At 41.6% G+C, this 20,919-nt stretch overlaps 1 protein-coding gene across 2 annotated transcripts in view; it reads right to left on the bottom strand.

Moving 5' to 3' along the window:
- Positions 1-2,242: 2,242 nt before the first annotated feature.
- The window catches only part of CUNH12orf75 (chromosome unknown C12orf75 homolog), a 37,672-nt gene continuing 18,995 nt past the window's right edge, over positions 2,243-20,919 (bottom strand). The window contains exons 3-6 of one of the 2 annotated variants that reach the window (XM_027107424.1): positions 8,320-8,355; positions 7,419-7,498; positions 6,032-6,067; positions 2,243-3,117 (exon numbers count right to left, since the gene is read on the bottom strand). In XM_027107424.1, the coding sequence (XP_026963225.1) occupies positions 6,063-6,067; positions 7,419-7,498; positions 8,320-8,355 (121 nt within the window). In that variant the 3' untranslated portion in view covers positions 2,243-3,117; positions 6,032-6,062. Of the gene's footprint in view, positions 3,118-6,031; positions 6,068-7,414; positions 7,499-8,319; positions 8,356-20,919 lie in introns of both variants that reach the window. The other variant, XM_027107423.1, reaches the window with a different exon arrangement.

Raw genomic sequence — 20,919 nt, 5'->3', positions numbered from 1 at the left:
CGACTCCTTTTTTTGTAACTGGAAGTTTGTACTTCTTAATCTCCTTCAGCGATTTCACTCTTCCCCCCAGCCCCTCCCCTCTGGCAAACAGCTGTTTATGTCTATGACTCTGTTTCTGTTTTGTAATGTTTGTTCCTTTGTTTTGTTCTTTAGATTCCACATATAAGTGAAATCATACAGTATTTGTCTTTCTTTGTCTGACTTATTTCATTAAGTATAATACCCTCTAAGTCCATCCATGTTGTCACAAATGGCAAGATTTTCATTCCTTTTATGGCTGAATAATATTTCATTATATACATAATATATAATGCTTATATATAAAAGTGCACGCACACATACACACACACACATATATTAAAAATGCTTTTAACAAATTCCAGGGACTTCCCTGGTGGCACAGTGGTTAAGAATCTGCCTGCCGATGCAGGGAACATGGGTTCGAGCCCTGGTCCGGGACAATCCCACATGACACAGAGCAACTAAGCCCGTGCGCCACAACTACTTAGCCCGCGCCCTAGAGCCCACAAGCCACAACTATTGAGCCCGTGTGTCACAACTACTGAAGCCCGCTCGCCTAGAGCCCGTGCTCCACAACAAGAGAAGCCACCGCAATGAGAAGACCGTGCAACGAAGAGTAGCTCCCACTCGCCACAACTAGAGAATGCCCGCGCACAGCAACGAAGACTCAACGCAGCCAAAAATAAATAAATAAATATTTTTTTAAATGGCTAAGATAGTAAATTAAAAAAAAAAAATTCCAGAAATTTCTTGATACTCTTTCCTCCAGGAGGTTGAGCTTAATTCCCCTCTCCTTTGAGTGTGGTCTAAACTTATGATTCACTTATAAGGAACAGAGGATGGAAACAGTAAACAAGAAAACTTACAGTGGAGAAACCTGACAGACGCCCCTATCCAAGTGATCATGGTTAATATCACCAATAACAAGTTATGTTGAAATCATGAGATATTATGATATGATGTGATGAGAGGGGCGCTTCACCTCTGTGGTGAAAAACAAGGAAAGACTGAGAAAAATGCCAGGGAGAGGAGACTCAGGAGACAGGATGACTAAATGCAGCAGAATGCAATGCAATCTTGGGTTGGATCCCGGAACAGAAAAAGGATAGTAATAGAAAAACTAATGGAATCCAATGAGAGGCTGCAGTTTAGTTTATAGCATTGTACCAAAGTTCAATTTCTCAGTTTTGACAAATGTGCTACGTTTTGTAAGATGTTATTTAACATTAGGGGAAGCTGATCAGACATAGAAAGACAAAGAAGGACAAATATCATATGATATTGCTTATATGTGGAATCTAAAAACAAATGGTACAAATGAACCTATTTACAAAACAGAAATAGAGTCACAGACGTAGAAAACAAACTTATGGATACCACGGGGGAAGAAGAGAGAGGGATAAATTGGGAAATTGGGGTTGACATATACACACGGCTATATATAAAATAGATAACTAATAAGAACCTGCTGTATAGCACAGGGAACTCTACTCAATACTCTGTAATGACCTATATGGGAATAGAATCTAAAAACGAGTGGATATACATGTATACGTATAACTGATTCACCTTGCTGTACAGCAGAAACTAACACAACATTGTAAATCAACTATACTCCAATAAAAATTAATGTTTTTAAAAATGAAGGCATATAGGAACTCTCTGTACCATCCTTATACTCCTCTGTAAATCTAAAGTTATTTCAAAATTAAAAGTTTTCAAAAAGTGAATCTGTTATCTCTAATGGGATAAACTGCTGATGTTTCACCTAAATTCCATTATGGACATGTGGACATGGGACAGGAGTAGGTGTATCGTAATCTTTTCTCAGTGACTCTAATCTTCAGCTTTATTTTTCGGATCAACCGGATGTCCCTCTAGAGGGGTGGGAGAGGGAGGGTGGGAGGGAGGCTCAAGAGGGAGGGGCTATGGGGATATATGTATACATATAGCTGATTCACTTTGTTGTACAGCAGAAACGAACCCAACATTGTAAAGCAATTATACTCCAGTAAAGAGATAAAAAAAAAAATTTGATGTCCCTATGATAGTTGTATGGACCCAATATATAAGATAATGCTTTTCTTCTTGTGAAAAATTTTGGTTTTTCATAGTAATCTATTTATACATTTTTATTTTTATACTGATATATTATATCTATACATCACAATGTGTGACTTATTTGAAAGTGCTCTTTTGAAAAATAATGAAGAAATCCAGGTAAAGAGGGATAAAAATGTTTTAATTGTTGAAATACACTGGTAAATTGAGTGATTTACATTTCAGTACTAAGTGGATACACATGATCACTATCGAATTAAGAACTTTCCAAATATCCGACTAACATCAGTGACAAGTCCTTGAAAACAGTGTAGAATTAACATGATGAGATGCTCTGATCACACACAGGTAGAATGGGAGACTCAATGGCTATGAAGTATTTGTAGTTACCTAAGCCTTTGACTAAAGAAAATAGGAGATTAATCAAAATGTACATACGGCATGCAAACCTCAACAGTTTAAGTACTGCCATGTAGTACACTGTTCTCAATAAAGAAACTCCTCTGATGTTTAAATAAAGCTGAAAACCAAATAGTAAAAAAGGAAGGAGATAACAGTAAGAATCAATTTAACAATTTTACAGCTAAAAATTAACATGAAGTAGAAATAGTGAAAGATAACAGACAAATATATTACTTTGGGTAATTCATCGATAGTGCCTTATTATTGTAAGTTATAAATAGATGAAGGATTTTGTTATATAAAAACTATCAAAAACGTATCAGTGAAAAGACATGATCTTCATGAGCTGTGGGGATGGCCAGGGTGAGAACGCAGCTGGGACACAGCAGCCAGCTGGGCAAGAACCCTTTGTAAGCTTGTCTTCCGCAGGTGGATCAAATATAGTTCCATATACGTGTGTTGTTTAACCAATTCCTTTCTAGTACCACAACATTCAATATGTACCATGGTTTTAACTATAAACTAAGAATTTGGGGCGGTGGGGGGGCGACTGCTTAGAATTTCCTTGGAGATGTCTGTGCACGTTACAAAATCCCACAAAGCAAAAATTCCAGCCAGATCTTGATGAGCAGGCTATGAAGGCAACAAACAAAAAAGGGAAAAGAGTTAGCAAGCGCGAAAAGGCACCACTTAGATAAAAACATATCAGCGTTAAGCCTGCAAATTATTTACTGATTTTCTTTTCAGTAAAACACACGTTCAACATCTGTCCAGTACTGATTTGAGACTGAATATGTGGCCAGCACAGTGTGAAGCACTGATGACACTTATATGAAGAGACCAAGTCAGGTGGAGAGAGAGACTTCTAAACTTATAACCAAAATACAACAGGAGGATGCCTGAACCAAGCTGCACGGCAACCTCACAGAGATACCAACTGCTCAGCCACGGTCTATCCCTTCCTTGTTTGGTCAGACCCTCTTGGGAAGAGGGGCGAGCCATCCACTTCACCTCGAGCTCCCCCAGGGGATCTGATGCAGCAAGCCCATCCACTGGCATTTGAGAAGCATCACTGTGCTGGCAGCACTCTGTATACCTAAATGGGCATAACTTTCACCCTTGGGTCATCTAGGGAAGAAACTACACATTTGTATCGTGATATAAGTAACTTTGATTCTGAAATCATTCCTCAATTTGCTTCAAAAAGTAACCAAATCAGGGCTTCCCTGGTGGCGCAGTGGTTAAGAGTCCACCTGCCGATGCAGCGGACACGGGTTCGTGCCCCGGTCCGGGAGGACCCCACATGCCGCGGAGCGGCTGGGCCCGTGAGCCATGGCCGCTGAGCCTGCGCGTCCGGAGCCTGTGCTCCGCAACGGGAGAGGCCACAACAGTGAGAGGCCCGCGTACCGCAAAAAAAAAAAAAAAGTTACCAAATCAACTTTGAAGTTGGGTCACTGAGTGAGTTCGGTGGCTTTATTTCTAGAGAGGTTTTATATGTTAGGTCAAAAAAAAAAAAGTGTCTCCAATCTTTTCCATAAAATGTCTCTTCTCATCAGGGTTTCTGCCCAATAATTTAAGCTCAGATGCCATGCATACAGATGCCTCACAGATAAGTACCACAATGGGCGCTTAGCAATTGAGTAAATGGACAGCCTATCAACTTAGAAAACTTTTCAGATAACTCAAAAGAGGCAAATGGATTGTTTAGCAATAGAGGTAAAGAATGGCGGAAACTGAGAGAGAGGGATGGCAATAAAATAGTTTTTATTTTTATATTGATAGCCACGAGCAGTAGGGAAATATTCTACCTAGCTGTCTAATGTTATGTGGACTGACTAACCAGCAATAGTGCTCAACTGTTATCAGGAAATTTTAGATCCATATACAAAGCTGGACAATCATCTTGTGTAACTCTGTCATGTAAAAACTGAAATTGGGTGAAGCTGGGAGAAGGTAAGGGATTCATCTAAGGTCCTGTGTTAACAGCAGAGCTACCGAGTCTCCAGATATCTATCTACACAGCACTTCTTCCCACTCTATTCAGATGCTTTTTGAAATACACCCTGTTTTCAGGAGGGTAAACACTAATATATGTTTACTTTCAACTAGATTATCTTTTCTATTTGATGCAAATAGTAAAACTACTGCTGCATCAGGGAAAACTAGCAGGGAACTTAGAAATCTACATGAGACTTAGAACTCTGTTAAAAATACTAGAAATAGAAAATCTCCAGCAAGTTCCTAAAGAGAAGCTCAACACCCTAACGCGGTTATGGGCACTAGGGAATAATGCTCCATAATGCTGTAGCCTTGATGACAGGGTCTTTGAAAAAGCAGCTGCCCAATATTGTGGTATTTCTTGTCCAGAAGAAACCAGTTACAGCTTCCATGTCCCTTTCCTCCAGGAGGAAAGCTTATTTGTCTCCACCTGTGAGCTTATTCTGCAACCCATCCCATCCCAGACACCAGCATCAGTACTGGCCCTCAGCCAGAAGCTGGTTCAATATCAAATCAGTCTTGCTTCTGATCTACCAATGGCTGGATTCTGGTTACAAAAAAGGATGATGGTACAGTGATGATGATATTGATGGTGATGATGACAATGACAATTATAGCAGAAGCTACCATCTACTTCACATTTAATCCTAACACAAACCCTTCAATAAGCATCAGGGGAAGAAACTTGCCCAGCTAGAAAGTGAAAGAGCCTGAATTCAAATCCACGGTTGTTTGACACCCAAAAGAGAATGGGCTATCTCAGGAGACAGAGCATTCCTGATCACTGGATGTTCAAAAGAGGTGGGATGTCATTCAGCAAGACTGAAAGACAGTGGGGATCTAAGCATTGCATGCATTTTGGTCCAGGTAAACAGAAACTCTTCTCCTCAATGGAAATGCTGCTCAGTAGCTTCTAGAGACTAGTACCCAAACAGTAGTTAATAAATGAAAGCTATTTTTCTTCTGTCCTTGTTCTTGTTTGTTTGTCTTATAATTCTAACTCCAAGCTCTTCACCAGGTCCACAGTGCTTCATCTTTTAAACTTGGTCTATATTTTACTATTCCTTCCTGAAAAACTGCATCTTTGCACACTGACAATTGCCTATCTCTACTGGAGTTTTGGTACTGGTACATCTTCTCTCTGTAGGTCAACTACCCCTGACTATTGCCAAACATTTAATATTGATCCTAATCTAATTCCCAACCTCTCTAGTCTCTCCTTGTCTGTCAATTCCAAGGTCCTAGCCCCTCAAAGATTTTGGCAATGAAGAGTGAAACCCTGGTAGTATAGGCAAACAGCTTGTTCTTATTAAATGAATTAAGTTACATTTGAAAAAATATTAATGAAAAAAGGTAACTGCAAAGAAAATTGATCTAGTCATTAAAGACCTCTTTACAATAAAATATATTGGGTTCCATAGATTTAACCACAAGATGAGACCCCTCCTCATACTCAAGTTCGAGATTTCTTAGAACTATAGAGCATTAATATCTACAGTTCATTCATCCAGGCTGAATATATAGAATTATTTAGAAAAATATACAGTACCTCTTGATTATTGTCATGATATTACTTTCTTCTAATCTTAAAAAAAGAGAAAATTAAGAAAAGTTAAATATTCAGTTATAAAGAATATATTCCAGTTTCCTACAAAACTACAAATAGTTGTGACATATATGTATTTGCTAGTCTAAATCATTGAGTAGAGAAAAAAAAATGAGGAACAAATAACCATAGTACGTTAAGAAATAATAAAGGCTTGTGTACAAATTAAATCAAATATTACATATATGTAATTTTATGTGTACATATTAACAGTTCTTTAAAACCATATTATCAGACAACTGTACAGTGATTAGTAAATCAGCATTCTTCACCACGAGCCACACTTAAAAATTTACTTAAGGGACTTCCCTGGTGGCGGAGTGGTTAGGAATCCGCCTGCCAATGCAGGGGACACAGGTTCAAGCCCTGGTTCAGGAAGATCCCACATGCCACGGAGCAACCAAGCCCGTGCGCCACAACTACTGAGCCTGTGCTCTAGAACCCAAGGGCTACAACTACTGAGCCCATGTGCCACAACTACTGAAGCCCATGCACCTAGAGCCCGTGCTCCGCAACAAGAGAAGCCACTGCAACGAGAAGCCCAAGCACTGCAATGAAGAGTAGCCCCTGCTCGCCGCAACTAGAGAAGGCCCGTGCACAGCAAAGAGGACCCAACACAGCCAAAAATAAATAATATAAATAAAAATAAATTAAAAAAAAATTTACTTAAGCAAGAAGCTATCTACAAGGCTGCAATCGTACCTATTATCAAAAGAACTTCATTAGCCCTGCAATTACTAACTACTAAAACTCAGAAAAAGGAGTCTCCACTTCATTTCATTATACAAAAGACAGTTAATTTTCTTCTAATCACCAGACTACTTATCAGTCACATTTATAATGTATTATAGGAATGTACCTTTATGTTCTACAAAAACTCCATAAACTTACTGAAATGTTTGCTTTCATTTTCACACTGATCATCACTGAAATTAACAAGAAATTTAAAATATCCATGGAGCATAATGACAAACAGAAGCTAAATTTTGCTCTGGAATTACTCTCATCATGTGGGTGGCAATTTCAACAAGTGATTACAATGAGCAGATATGGATTTTTTTGGTTTTTTTTTTTAAGGCCGCACCGAGCGGCATGCGGAATCTTAGCTCCCCGACCAGGGGTCAAACCTATGCCCCCTGCAGTGGAAGCACAGGGTCTTAACCACTGGACTGCCAGGGAAGTCCCAGCTATGGCTCTTATACACAGTTCACTGCAAGTCAGAAATATGTAGGGTGAGTCAGGCAAGCTGAAATATACATTTCATACGTTTTTCACAAAACAAAAAAAAATAAACATGTAGAGAGAGTAAACATCACATGGTTTTACTTACTTTTTCGCACAGTCTTTGTTTGATTGGACACCATATTGACAGCTTCAGATGGCAGACCAACATACACCCCTCCATAGTTTCTTGATGAAAAGAAGCAGAGATAGAAAAATCAGACCAAACTACATGGTTACTAAACATTTGCAGAAAATGATGAGAGCATGGGGCCCTTCAAACAATTATAGAATTATTAAAATAACTCATGACTTTCCAAAGTAGAATTCAGAATATTATTGCCCTTGGAGAGATCATTGTTTTTCTATGTTAAAAAAAAGAAGCTATGTATAAAAAAAAGAAAGCTGTGTAGTAGAATTTTTAGATATTTTACTTGCAATGAGAAAGAAGAGAAGTTAGGATTTTTACAATTTAGTAGAGTAATAAATATCAGTAGCGTGACATGTTACAGTTAATCAGTCAACATTTATCAAGAATTCAGAGTGGTCAATGTGGTACGAGGTGCTATGGACACACAAAAACACTTTCCCTGTAGGTAGGTATAAAGTGAGGAGGAAGAGAGAGAGAGAAGGAGTAATGAGAGTGGAGTTCTGCTAATCAGAGGATGGAAGGACGGAGAAGGCGGAAGGAAGGAAGAGATATCATCCAATTTTAGAGAACAGCACATCCAAAGGCCACAAGATGGAAACTAGCACAAGCCGTGTACACAGGACAAACCAAGCTTGTTTGGAAGAAGCAAAGATTATGGTCCCTGGGCAAGATATTTATCACACTGCATGCTCCTACCTGTATTCTCTGTGCCAAAAGTTTTCCTGGTGGAATCTGTATTACTGGCAATGTGCTACAGTGGTCGATTAAATGCATGAGTTAAATTAATTCATGTTAAATTAAATCCATGAGGTGGGACCAAAATTATTCAAATTAAAGGTAGCTTCAACACCAAACATACCTCCTCTTGTCATCTTCTGTTATTGATTCTTCTGTTCTAAAAGGTCAAAAACGTTTGCTATGAGCTGTTTGGTTACACAGTCAGAGACTTCATTTTTGGCTCTGAGAAAAGAGGGACTGACGAGTTAAAGCCAATTTTGTCTATTTCAAGTTCTTCCATCAAGTATTTCTGTAACACAGGATTCTCTCTTCACCTCAATCATTTATACACTAAGAAATTGGCAGTTTTCTACTTACCAAAAAGCGCACATCCATCAAGTGCCAATAAGTCCAATTGCTGAACAAGATCAAACACTAAGGTAACCATAATGGAAAAGAATATAAAGAAAAGGATGTCCATATGTGTATAACTGAGTCACTTTGCTGTACAGCAGAGATAGGCACTATACTTCAATTATAACTATACTTCAATTAAAAAATTTTTAATTAAAAAAACAGAAAACACTAATTCGAGGGACAAAAAACCAAAAACCTGAGGGCAGCCAATACTGGAAAGAGCACATAAAGTGGGTGTCAGGAAGCCTGGGTTCTTGTCTGGCTGTGCCACCCGCTCCCTGTGTGACAGGCTGTGGGTAAGTTGCCGGCCTGTATCTCATCTGTAAAATAACGGGGTCGACCAGATGACGCCCAAGGTCCCTTCTAGTCCTAACACACTATAAGTTTGTGTCTCTTATGCCAGTTCAGCAGCACAATTCTAGGTATGAAAGATTTCCTTAGTGCAAAAAGAGTTAAAGTCAATTTAACTTTCTTTTATCTAAAAAAAACAGCCATTTTATACATGATCTACTGCAAAGAGGGAAATGTTCAAAGGAAATTTCTAGAGGGAATCACTACTTTAAAATGCACAGTATCTTTCCTTGAATAAGAGGAATCCATATTCTACTAGAATTCCTCGGCGTATTTTTAGATCAGGAAGTTTACCTTGAAGTACTAGCTAGCATACATTAGTTATTTTTCTGAAAGAAAAAAAAAAACAAAAAAAAAACAAGGTTCAAATGTATCTCGCTGAACTCAACTTGTAATTATAAGGGGCTTCAGTTAAGAAGAAAGCAGACTGAAAACATCTAAGCAGCTTCACTGAATCTTTTAATTGCTGGGATTGTCATATCATGGTTTCACACATTTAAAAGCTGTGAATGTATATATGTACATGAGATTTTGCTTCATTGCAACAGCCCGTAAATCAGAAGTCTATAGAGAAAGGAAGTGGAGATTTGGAAATTATCTGTTAAACACTGGCCATGCACACAGAAAATACTCCAATAGAGGGCAAAAGCCACCCTGCAATCTAATTTGTCCAAATTGAGCCCATAACCCACTTTTAATTATCAACTTCATTTATCTCTTGCTAAAGTTGGATCGTTTTTTAATTCAAAGGTGTCAAAGTCATACTGTATTAGAACTGGTGCTATGCTTATTGAAGTGGTATAACACTTTCAGGTGCTGTTTACCAGTTTTAATTAAAATGGATTTATAACCCATTAGTACAGATACTAGGAAAAATGATGGTGACAAACTCGTTCAAGATTATCAGAACTGTTTACTCTGGTTCTGAATGGCCAACATTATAATGAAATTGTTTGTGAAGCTGAAACTGGCAGATTTGGACATATACAATGTCTCGTTTTTTCTCACAGATATTCTTTTCATATCCAATGACATATCTGTGTATTTTAAATCTTTCCCCTTTTGCCTAATCCATCTTAAGGATTTAATCAGTGTTTTAAAATATATTTAACTTCCCCTAATGTAAAAAAATAGTGAATTATTTTTAATCTATTATCTCATAAATTATTCAATGCCCTAAAACCCAACTGTTTTAGGTTTTGAGTAATGGCCTGGCCGTCCGAACACCTGGGCTGCCCCACCTGTGCACAACTTTAAATCACTGTACTTGTTTCCCCTCACAGAACATATTTTGAAAGATTTTGTTATCAACTGGCCTTACTATCTCACTTGCTGATAATTTTCTTAGACACACAAGTGCCAAAGGGAGCCTCTGATGTGCATGGGATGGTTCCCACAGGGTGTTTGTGTAATTCGAATCCAAGGCAAATAGATCTTATATTTTGCTAATGTAGAGCTTGGGCAGCCTCGTTGTAGGCACACGCAGATTTCCGTTCAGTTTCTAAAGTAATGAACATAGCCTGTGGTCCTTCTCCGACGCTGCCAATCCAGAGCGTCGGGCTAGGAATTGCGCTCGGGCCAGATCACCCCCCACCATGGAGCCCTTGGATGAGCCAGTGTTTTTCATGAGGGACTTGATTATTCTTCTTTTCTGGTCACGACAGCTTTAGTGGAAGGGCAGTGGTTATTGTGCAGCCTGCAGCTGTAATTGCTGACGGATCACAAGACTTGTTCCTAAAGCAGGGAAGGAAGTGGGGAGGAAGCGCAGGACAGAAAGCCACACAGACTCCGCCTTGGCGAGAACAGCAGTCGCTGACAGAGTCTGGAGGGCCCTCGATCACGGACATCATGGCCCTATTTTCTGTTGGTACTAAAGACAAAGAATGAGATGACTTCACCCTGGAGTCTTCCCTTAGAAAACAGAGACTGAAGATTGAATTAGTCCATGCTGGAAACGACAAAGTGAAAAAGAGGCCGATTCACATTAGATGAGCTGGAAAAGGCCAGACCACACTGCTCGGAGTTAATTGGTCCAAATATCTCCACAAACTCAGCCTACCCGTACGCTTGCTCCTTTAGACAAGAAGCAAGCGGACATACCTCAGCCAGGAGAAATCTCCTAGTGTAGCAATCCACTTCTAAATAATAGTTCTGAAGCACAGTGCAGGAGTCAATGCCCAGGTGCCTACAGGCAGGGGCACTGAAAATGGGAAGTGTGAATGAAGGGATTCAGGGATGAGAACACCCCTGAATCTACCATAAATAGGGAAGAAACCTTGAGAATAAGGCTTCTACCAAGGGAATCAAAACACGGGGTTATAGGAGGCAAGGGACCAGATACCATCAATCAAATCACCTAAAAACAAAAAGTGAAAGGTAACTTTCACCAGTTTCCCTCCCCACTCCCCCCGCTCCGGTCCCAATTTCACCACCATGGAGGCTGATGTCAATAAGGGGAAGGAAAGCCAGCACAAATTACCAAGGGGTCGCCAACTGGAAACAACTACGTGGCCTAGCAACACAAAATCTGCTCTGGCCAGGGAAACTGTGCTGGACTCACCCTCCCCACGTTCTGCAACGCAGGGGCGAGGACTCTGAGAAACATCCTCCTTTGCCACCTGGCTCCCTGTTAGGTTCTACCAGATGGGATGCTCAAGAGACATAAAATGCAAAAAGAGGGGAAAGGGCTGCTCCTTCTAGCTCTGCGTGCTGCTCCAGCCTACAGCACCCCAGCAGCTGGCTCCAGTTTCCAGGACAGGCCCTGTTAACACTCCTTTTCGGGTCACTACAGCTCAAGTGGGTGGGCAGTGGCTACTATGTGGCCTCCAACTGTGGTTACTGCTGGATTACAACATTCAGCTGCGATTACACCAGCCTGGCAGTGCCCTCTCTCCAGAAGTCAGTGTCCCAGCCCCAGAGAACCGCTCCTCTTCCAGGTCCTAGATTCCAATAACCCCAACTTCCTTCCTTTGTCACTCCTGCCCTAGGAACAGTAGCCACTTCCTATTATAACTCTCCCTACGACCTCAGCCTTCCCTTCTTACATCCTCAATCCTCCATGACCTGTTCAACCAATTCCTAATAGTAATTTCTCTCTGCTAAAATATTTAATGTGGTTTCCTTTACCCTGACTGGACATGAACTGACACACTACTTGGTAGCAAGAGTAGGGTTTATCTCCCAGCCCTGCATTGAACGTGTCTCACTAAAGCATTTAAAGTACCTGTTATTTCCTGTTTATCAGGCCCAATTACTATGTCATCAGTGTATTGGACCAGTATGACATGCTGTGGGACATCAGTAACATCAAGATACTGCCGAATAGAGGATGAACGGCAACACTGTGATGGTATACTGTTGGCCTTGCCAGGTAAAAGCAAACTGCTTCTGTTATCCTCGCAAACCAGTTCAGAGGTAAAGTATTCGCCAAAGGTTGCAAAACAGGAGCTCGGGGCTATGTTGAGTGTTTTCAATAAAGATACCACACCTTGAACAGCAGCTGAAATTGGAATCACCATTTCATCAAGTTTACAAGTATCCAAAGTCACTCTCTAAAATAAATCTGCCTTCCACATGGGCCAAAGAGGCAAGTTAAAAGGAGACATGAGAAGCGTCTTCATTTTTTCAAGTCTTTGGGGACGGCACCAATTTCTGCAACTCCACCAGGAATGCAGTATTCCTTTTTGTATATTATTCTGGTATAGAAGGGAAATTCCATAGGCTTCTACTTGACCCTTCCTACCAAGATAGCCCTTCCTTCACAGGTCAGAGAGCCAATGTGGGGATTCTTCCAGTTGCCAAATACATCTACTCTGATTATGAACTCACAAACTGAAGAAATAACCAGAGTATGGGTTCTGCAGACTACTGGACTCACTGCAATTTTTAGGTTAGCCAAAATTCCATTTTTTACCTGATGACTATAAGCCCACACATGGACTGATCGCCCATAACGGCATTTTGGGTCCTCAGGTGTTAACAGCAACTCAAAGCCAGTGCCTAGAAATCTCTAAAAGGTCCAGGCACTTCCTTTTGTTCTGCACACAGTTGCTCTAGTAAATGAACACAAATCCTTTGGGGAAGATGTGAAAAAATATCTACCGTACATACATGTGGCCGTGTTTAAAATTCCCTCAAGGGAATGTGGCCTTAATTACTCTGAGTCTGACTTGGGTTTGGAAACTGGGTTAAGAGGCTATGCCTTTCCATTGTGATGACTCAGCTTAGCTTTCTGGCTCACAGACCAGAAGTCTTCCTCTTATAAAATATACAGAGGGAGAAAATGAACCCTTAGGTGGTCATCTTTCTCATCTATCCCTAGGGAGATTGTGATCAACTAGCTCTCATTAAAATTCCTTCCAGGATGAAACATTCTGCCTCTTCATCCCTGCTGTCTGTTATGGCAAGTGTGCCCACCTTGTCTTAGGTGGTTCAGTTCTTGGCCTCTGCTTCTCTGGGATCCTGTCACACCCAAGGAAACAAAGAACCCATCTCAAGGGCAGCATCTCCCAACTGTCATAGCCACGTTATAGAGGACAGTCATCTTGGATACTCCCTTCACTATGTGTCTCTCAATTTGCTCAGTCTCCTAGGGAAGGGGGTCTCCTCCGCAGTGGGGAGAAGCTCACACTTGAGAAATTCACACCAGCTTTCCTATCTCTTCAAGCCTTTGGATTCCTTCCTCTCCATCACACCAGAGAAGTTCTGACATACTCCTCCCCTGGTGAGAGCATAAGCTCCTTCAGTTTAGTTTCATCAATCAAGTTGACTAAACTGTTAAGAGTCCTAGCCATGCACCTAAATTAAATCTGGAATCTCTGTTAAATACAACAATATCAATAAATTCAGTCTCAGCATACACTGCTTCTCCTTGGTCTCACACCCTTAGAAGCAATTTCCATACATATTCCTGAGGATTCTGGTAGAAGAAAATGCACAAGCCTGCAATTACTTTGCAGTATAAGCTCTTTCTTCCCAGGTCAGACATTGTGCTTGTCCCGTGGGAGCATCCTGAGATCTGATTCTATTTGTGGGTCCCGTAGCAATAAGGGGTGGTTGCAGTAGGTCCTGAGGGGGACAAGCACCCCCTAACAAGGCAATCACCCAGGCGAGGGGACCCAATTCCATGCCTCTTACCCAGCTGGTCTACCCCATTCTCAAAGGCCCTGCCAGGAAAACAGGAAGTTTCTGGCTGGCAAAGATGGGGAGAGAAAGTCAGCTCTTCATCATTAGCTTCACCTCCATTTTAATTTAGCCCAGTCTAGTGCTCTTGAGAGAGGAAATGGGAAATAGACGAGGCTACAACAGCTGTCTCTAATCTAACCGGGGACTAAATGGCCACAGACTACCCCCTGCAATGTGTAACTGAATCTAAAACAGCTAACAGAGAAAGCCCGGCCACTTAACACAGTCTTAATGCCTTAATATCATGGCAAGAGAAGGTCACGGCCCCCCTCGATTTCTGGCGTCCCCAACTAAGTGAAGAGGAAGGCAGGGTGGAGTGTAAAGAGGCAGGTAGGCTGGCTTTTTTTATTCAGTGGTGTAAGCAACCACCCATTTGAACAATTTTGAGGGTCTGGAAAGGCTAAGATTTAAATATAGTTTAATTTTACCTGTTGGCTAAAGTTACAAATTCAAGTTCTCTATTATCCATCACATGTGCCTCAGTGTCAATGAAGGGAGAGGCACGTGAAAGAGGAGGCCGGGCCCCAGGGGAGGGGCTGGAACTAAGAGCTGGGGTTCGGGTATAAACAGGGTCCGTTTCACAGTGGTGCCCAGGACACATTTTAGAAGGAAGACTTACTTCTTGGGTCCAAAGAGTAAAGGAGCGAAGAGGTACTGAAAGACCTCGATTAAGTTTAGCAAGTAGTGCCTCCATTTTTTTTTTTTTTTTTTTTTTTTCTTCCGGGTACGCGGGCCTCTCACTGCTGTGGCCTCTCCCGTTGCGGAGCACAGGCTCCGGACGCGCAGGCTCAGCGGCCATGGCTCACGGGCCCAGCCGCTCCACGGCATGTGGGATCTTCCCGGACCGGGTCACGAACCCGTGTCCCCTGCATCAGCAGGCAGACTTTCAACCACTGCGCCACCAGGAAAGCCTAGTTCTTCCATTTTTAAATCCCCATGAGCCACTACTCTACAGAGTAAACTTGTGTAATAAACCAGAGGGAGCATGACCAAAAGCCTCTTGGTAAATTGCTTTCTCCGGTCTCAAGACAGTGTCTTATTTCTGGGCATATACAGCATCTGAAAATTTGTGGAAAGTGATGTCACATTTAGAAAGAAAATGTAATAGTGTGATATTGTTTAATCAAAAGGTCACATCACATCTTTTGAAAAAAACCTTTTAAACCACAAGAACATTTCCTAAGAGCCATGGAGCATATGTTAACAATTTGGGACCAGGTTTAAAAAATACACTGGGCATTTAATTACCATCGGGTCTCTCTTTGTTAACAAAGATTTAGCTTCTTTTATCAAAGGACAGGTGTTGGAGGAGAAACAATGTGTCCAAGTTAAAGCCATCCACTGAGTCTCATGATAATCTCCTAGAGTGAGATCACATGCTCCCAGTGTCTGACTCAGATTTTCGGCCACTGCATTCATAAAAATGTTTGCAGAGCAAAGTGTGATTGAGGGTAGACCACCAGTCCGTCATTTCCTCCCACTTTGGGGATTGCTGAAAAGCTAAATCCTCAGTTGATAGTTTAAAAATGACACATCTTGTTATAAAACAGAAACTAACACACCATTGTAAAGCTATTATACTGCAATAAAGATGTTAAAAAAAAAGGACACACCTTTGCAGAGCAATATAGTTCTTAGTGATCGCTATCTTACCAAAGTTGCCCCTATTTGGGGCGATGTCAGAAAAAGAAAAAAAAAAGCAACCGTTGGTTTCAAAACTGCTTTCTTATATCTCAGAGTTTCCACCAAATACTTCTAGCCTACTTCCTTTGAAGCCAGCGTGGCACTCTCCTCACACTTCTCAGATTGAGTATCTATACTGATCCAGGTTCTCTAGGTCACTGCACACCCATCTGCTTCCTACTAGCTTTGCAGACCTTCTCCTAAATGAACCAGAGACACTGAATTTCTCTCTAACCATAAAGCTCTGAATTCTTTTAAGTCAAGGCTCCAGAAGGTGAGACACTTCCAAACCAGCTCCATGTCTGTGGTTGCTCTTTGGGGCTGGCTGGCTTTCCTCTGCCTGTCCTTTCTTCATTAATGTATTTCGTGCATATACCTATTTAAAGCTAACTCTCCACACAAAACACATAAACCTTTCAATCCATTTATACCGCTCTGGTTACCATCCTATCAATAACGATCACTTCAATGAAGCGAGACCTTATTCAGAGTTACTACAGTAAATATAAACCACTACTTTTTTTCTTCTTCAGTAGCACATGGTAATCAAAATATTTTCGTCACAATATTTGCTTAGTTTCTGGGTTGTATAAAATAGCTGTCCCAAGTGACCTACAAAAAGGGTTTCAAAGGCAAAATAATGGAACCACGGCATGGACACATCACGTGCATTCTCTAGGACAAACACAGATGATAAACATCAGGCAGCCGCTAGCCACTCCAATTAATAGCTCCTCACGGCACGGTGGCTACAGGTGCCTGAAAATTCAGAACGTTCTCACTGCCCTAGACTTCCAGAATGACATAGTTCTGTGGCAAAGAAAGGATTTATTTTTCACTTATTCACCAACAAAAATGTTCTAAATACAGAGCTATTCTTATTAGCGATGATCTAAAAAGCAGAAAAACAGGCTGCAGCCTTTTCTTTTTCCATATTTGCAGTGTCACTACAGAGGCCAAACTTATTTTGATTTGTAAACGGTACAATTTCAACACGGAAGCCTCAGGAGATCATGCGTGTAGCTCCAATGATCTATTTTTAGTTAGCATTCATGATCATCTTTTGGAATAAGCTTATTAATTGACAATGTTTACTTCCATTTGACACTACGATCCTCTAGATAAAGTGGAATCATTTAATTTTCTCTATAATATGTTTTTATGATGACCCCTCCTTTTCACGGAGGTTCCAATCGATTCTACCGAGCATTTAATTACGTAAGATATTGGACAGAATTAACACTTTATCATTGACTGTTAGGGCCTATATGTAATCTCATTCATGTCTTCACAAGTTCAAAACTTCTTAGGACAGTTAGCTTTAAGTCCCTCTCCTTGGATGGGTCCCTTTCTTTCTTCCAGAATGTACTACCGGAGAACATGAGTGACATTTGCTCTTTGTATGGGGTAATGGATCAAGAATTAAATTGCAATTTCCCTACCCCTCTTCTGTTCTCCTTCTAAGAAGCACACAGTGCTGGATTATTTCAACATTGGCTGTAGAAGTATCCTTTGCTACAAAGCAGGCAGGAGTGTTCTCTCCCCTTTAAGAAACCTTGCTTTTCCCAGATGTATCACTTTTCTCAAAACCTTGGGAATAAGCAGCTTGTTTTCCCTCGTCCCAGGGTCTCCAAACAGGAGACAGAGCCAGAATGCTCCCAACCTCCCCAAAGCACTCCTTTAGATGGGGCCAATTTCATTTCCACTCAAAAACTCTCCTCGCTGGCATCAGCCCTGCCATAACAGCCCCGGACGCACTAAACATCTTGGCCCTGACTCAAAGGTTTTCTTCCTAACCGTCATTACCTTGGACAATTTTAAATCCCATGAAAACCACCTAAACGACCTCTTGCTTCACATTTTGCTGACTTCCTCTATCCCAGCAACTTTTACTGCTGCTCTAAGAACTTAATCCCAGGAGTGCTCCATGGAGCTTAGTTCCTGCAATTATTTCACCTCTGATATTTTAGAGTAGACAATCCCACTCCTTAGGGGAAAAAAAAAAATCCTTCTTTCTCCCCTCCCCACAATTCCCAAGAAGCCTCCAGCCCCAGCTCTCCCCATTCATCAGCCCCTTAGGGCTTCCCCTCCCCCTCTCTCTAGCATGTGCCTTGCAGTCAAGCATTTCAACCATACTTGCCGGTCACCACCAACCCCTCTCTATCCCTGAATGAACCCACTCAATTGCTTCTCTGCCTTTTATTCCACTGGGTCCCACCAAGGAAAATCTGACCATGTATTGATGAGCAACCAATGGGAATGTGAGATTTGTAACCATAGCAAGGCCCTCAATGCACTGGGTCTTCTGCCATCAGGGATTCATAACAGAGGCACTGCCAAATCTTTTCAACAACCTTAAACCACCTAATAATTTTAGCTACCATTTACGGGCAGGGGGCGGGGGGGACAGGATGGGGGAGCAGGATAGCAACACATAATACCAAGTATTATCCTAGGAGCTGACTATACTGTACTAATAACCATCATAACCATTAAGCAGTTACTTAACCTCTCTGTGTCCCATCTCCTCATTTGTAAAATGAAAGAGCACTACTGTCTTCATCAGCCTGTTGGGGGTACTGAATGAGATAATGTACTTAAAGTGCTGGAAATCACTCTATGGTATGCAATTCTCAATAAAGATGAGCTATTAAAATTGAGAATGATGAGGATAATGATGAAGACAGTTACCCTGAACAGTTATTATTATCCCAATTTTACGGATAAGAAGATTAAAGACACAATATCACACAGCTAGTAAAGGATGGAGAGCAGTTTAAACAGAGGTCTGTCTGCTTCCAAAATGCATGCTTTTTCAATGCTACTTCCACCCCGGAAGACGGGTAGAATTTTTCAATGCTACCTCACTTCAGAAGACAGCCTTGCCTGCCATGTCACAGAGGAGAAACAAGGCTATCAGATACCCTCAGGCTTGTAATTAGGAGAGGGCTCAGCTGACACGGGTGTATATGACACGAGAAATTTCTAAAGAATTCCAAGGAAACTCAAGATTAGAGATACATAATTCCATGTTTTAAAAAAGACAGAGCTGGGCTTCCCTGGTGGTGCAGTGGTTGAGAGTCCGCCTGCCGATATAGGGGACACGGGTTTGTGCCCCGGTCCGGGAGGATCCCACATGCCGCGGAGCGGCTGGGCCCGTGAGCCATGGCCGCTGAGCCTGCGCATCCGGAGCCTGTGCTCCGCAACGGGAGAGGCCACAACAGTGAGAGGCCCGCCTACCGCAAAAAAAAAAAAAAAAAAGAGCTTCAGCATGTTTTTGTTGTTGTTGTTTTAAAGATTTTTTTTTTGTGATGTGGACCATTTTTAAAGTCTTTATTTAATTTGTTACCATATTGCTTCTGCTTTATATTTTGGGTTTTTTTGGCCTCGAGGCATGCGGGATCTCAGCTTCCCCGACCAGGGATTGAACCCGCATCCCCTGCCTTGGAAGGCAAAGTCTCAACCACTGGACTGCCAGGGAAGTCCCTTCGGCGTGTTTTATGATAACTCATTCCAAGATATTTTTCTCTATAGCTGTCACCTTCCATAACAATAAAATTACTTTCCCCAGAAAAAAATCTTAATGAAATATCACTTTACAAGTTTTAAGTGAAAGAAGTATTTGAATAACCTTGTTTAAATTGAGTGGCCGTGAGCTTTTATGTTCAAGAGCAGACATTAAATTTGAGTCAACTTGTTATTCAACATATATTTGGAAAATTCATATATATAGAATATATGTATTCTTAAAAATCAAGAGTTTTTTTTGAAATAACATGGAAGGTGACCTACATGGAGAAGCTGCTTCTCTTCTGCCTGCCCAGTTATAATTCTCTCCCATTCTGGTAACAGCATCACCACTCTCCCACTGTTTAGCCATATGGTTAGGTGAGGTTAATGACACCAATTGGCTGCAGCAGTGGGCACGTGACCCAGGCCTGGCCAATGAGAGCCCACGTTCCCCTGGCCCACTGACTGGTTCAGGGAGAGGCACCTGACCCCACGTCCTAGCCAGGGAAAGCCTAGCCCTAGGACTTTTGATCAAACTACGGAGAAAGAGAAGCTCTTTTTCTACAGGAATTATTAAGCTGATGAGATAGAAACTGGCCATCTCCATCACCACTGGGGGAAAGCTGCCTTAGCATGGAGCCAAAAACAGGAAAGTAGAGATGAGAGTTTCTTCCTGTCATTCAATTACCTGGATCCAGCTGTGACTAAGGCCTAACCCTTGGAAGTTTTCCGTTACACATGCCAATAAATTCCTTTATGTTTGTTTGTTTAGGCCAGTTTAAGCTGGGCTTCTGCCATTTCCAACCAAAAATATCCCAACACGACCTATTTGTGCCAAATAGCTAAGATAATTCGCAGAAATAAAATAAAAGCATGGCTGGGGTAAGATGGGAATAAAGACACAGACCTACTAGAGAATGGACTTGAGGATATGGGGAGGGGGAAGGGTAAGCTATGACAAAGTGAGAGAGAGGCGTGGACATATATCCACTACCAAACGTAAGGTAGATAGCTAGTGGGAAGCAGCCGCACAGCACAGGGAGATCAGCTCGGTGCTTTGTGACCACCTGGAGGGGTGGGATAGGGAGGGTGGGAGGGAGACGCAAGAGGGAGGAGCTATGGGGATATATGTATATGTATAGCTGATTCACTTTGTTATAAAGCAGAAACTAACACACCATGGTAAAGCAATTATACTCCAATAAAGATGTTAAAAAAAATAAAAGCATGGTTGATTCGCAGGTTTGTGAAAATAGCCAAATGTCATCACACTGAAATCACTTCTGTTTTGTTCTGCATGTTAGTGTACTGTGATTTATTTTTGAAAAGAGAGGGAGAGAAAAAAGAAAGTCTCGGGCTTCCCTGGTGGCGCAGTGGTTGAGAGTCCGCCTGCCGATGCAGGGGACACGGGTTCGTGTCCCAGTCTGGGAAGATCCCACATGCCACGGAGCGGCTGGGCCCGTGAGCCATGGCCACTGAGCCTGCGCGTCTGGAGCCTGTGCTCCGCAACGGGAGAGGCCACAGCAGTGAGAGGCCTGCGTACCGCAAAAAAAAAAAAAAGAAAGTCTCACTCTCTGATGTACATGTGGGTCTGTCT

The sequence above is a fragment of the Aethalodelphis obliquidens genome, unplaced genomic scaffold (assembly GCF_003676395.1).
Source record: "Aethalodelphis obliquidens isolate GAN/ISIS:26980383/991018 unplaced genomic scaffold, ASM367639v1 scaffold8, whole genome shotgun sequence".
NCBI lineage: Eukaryota > Metazoa > Chordata > Mammalia > Artiodactyla > Delphinidae > Aethalodelphis > Aethalodelphis obliquidens.
This window is presented reverse-complemented; position numbering and strand designations above follow the sequence as displayed.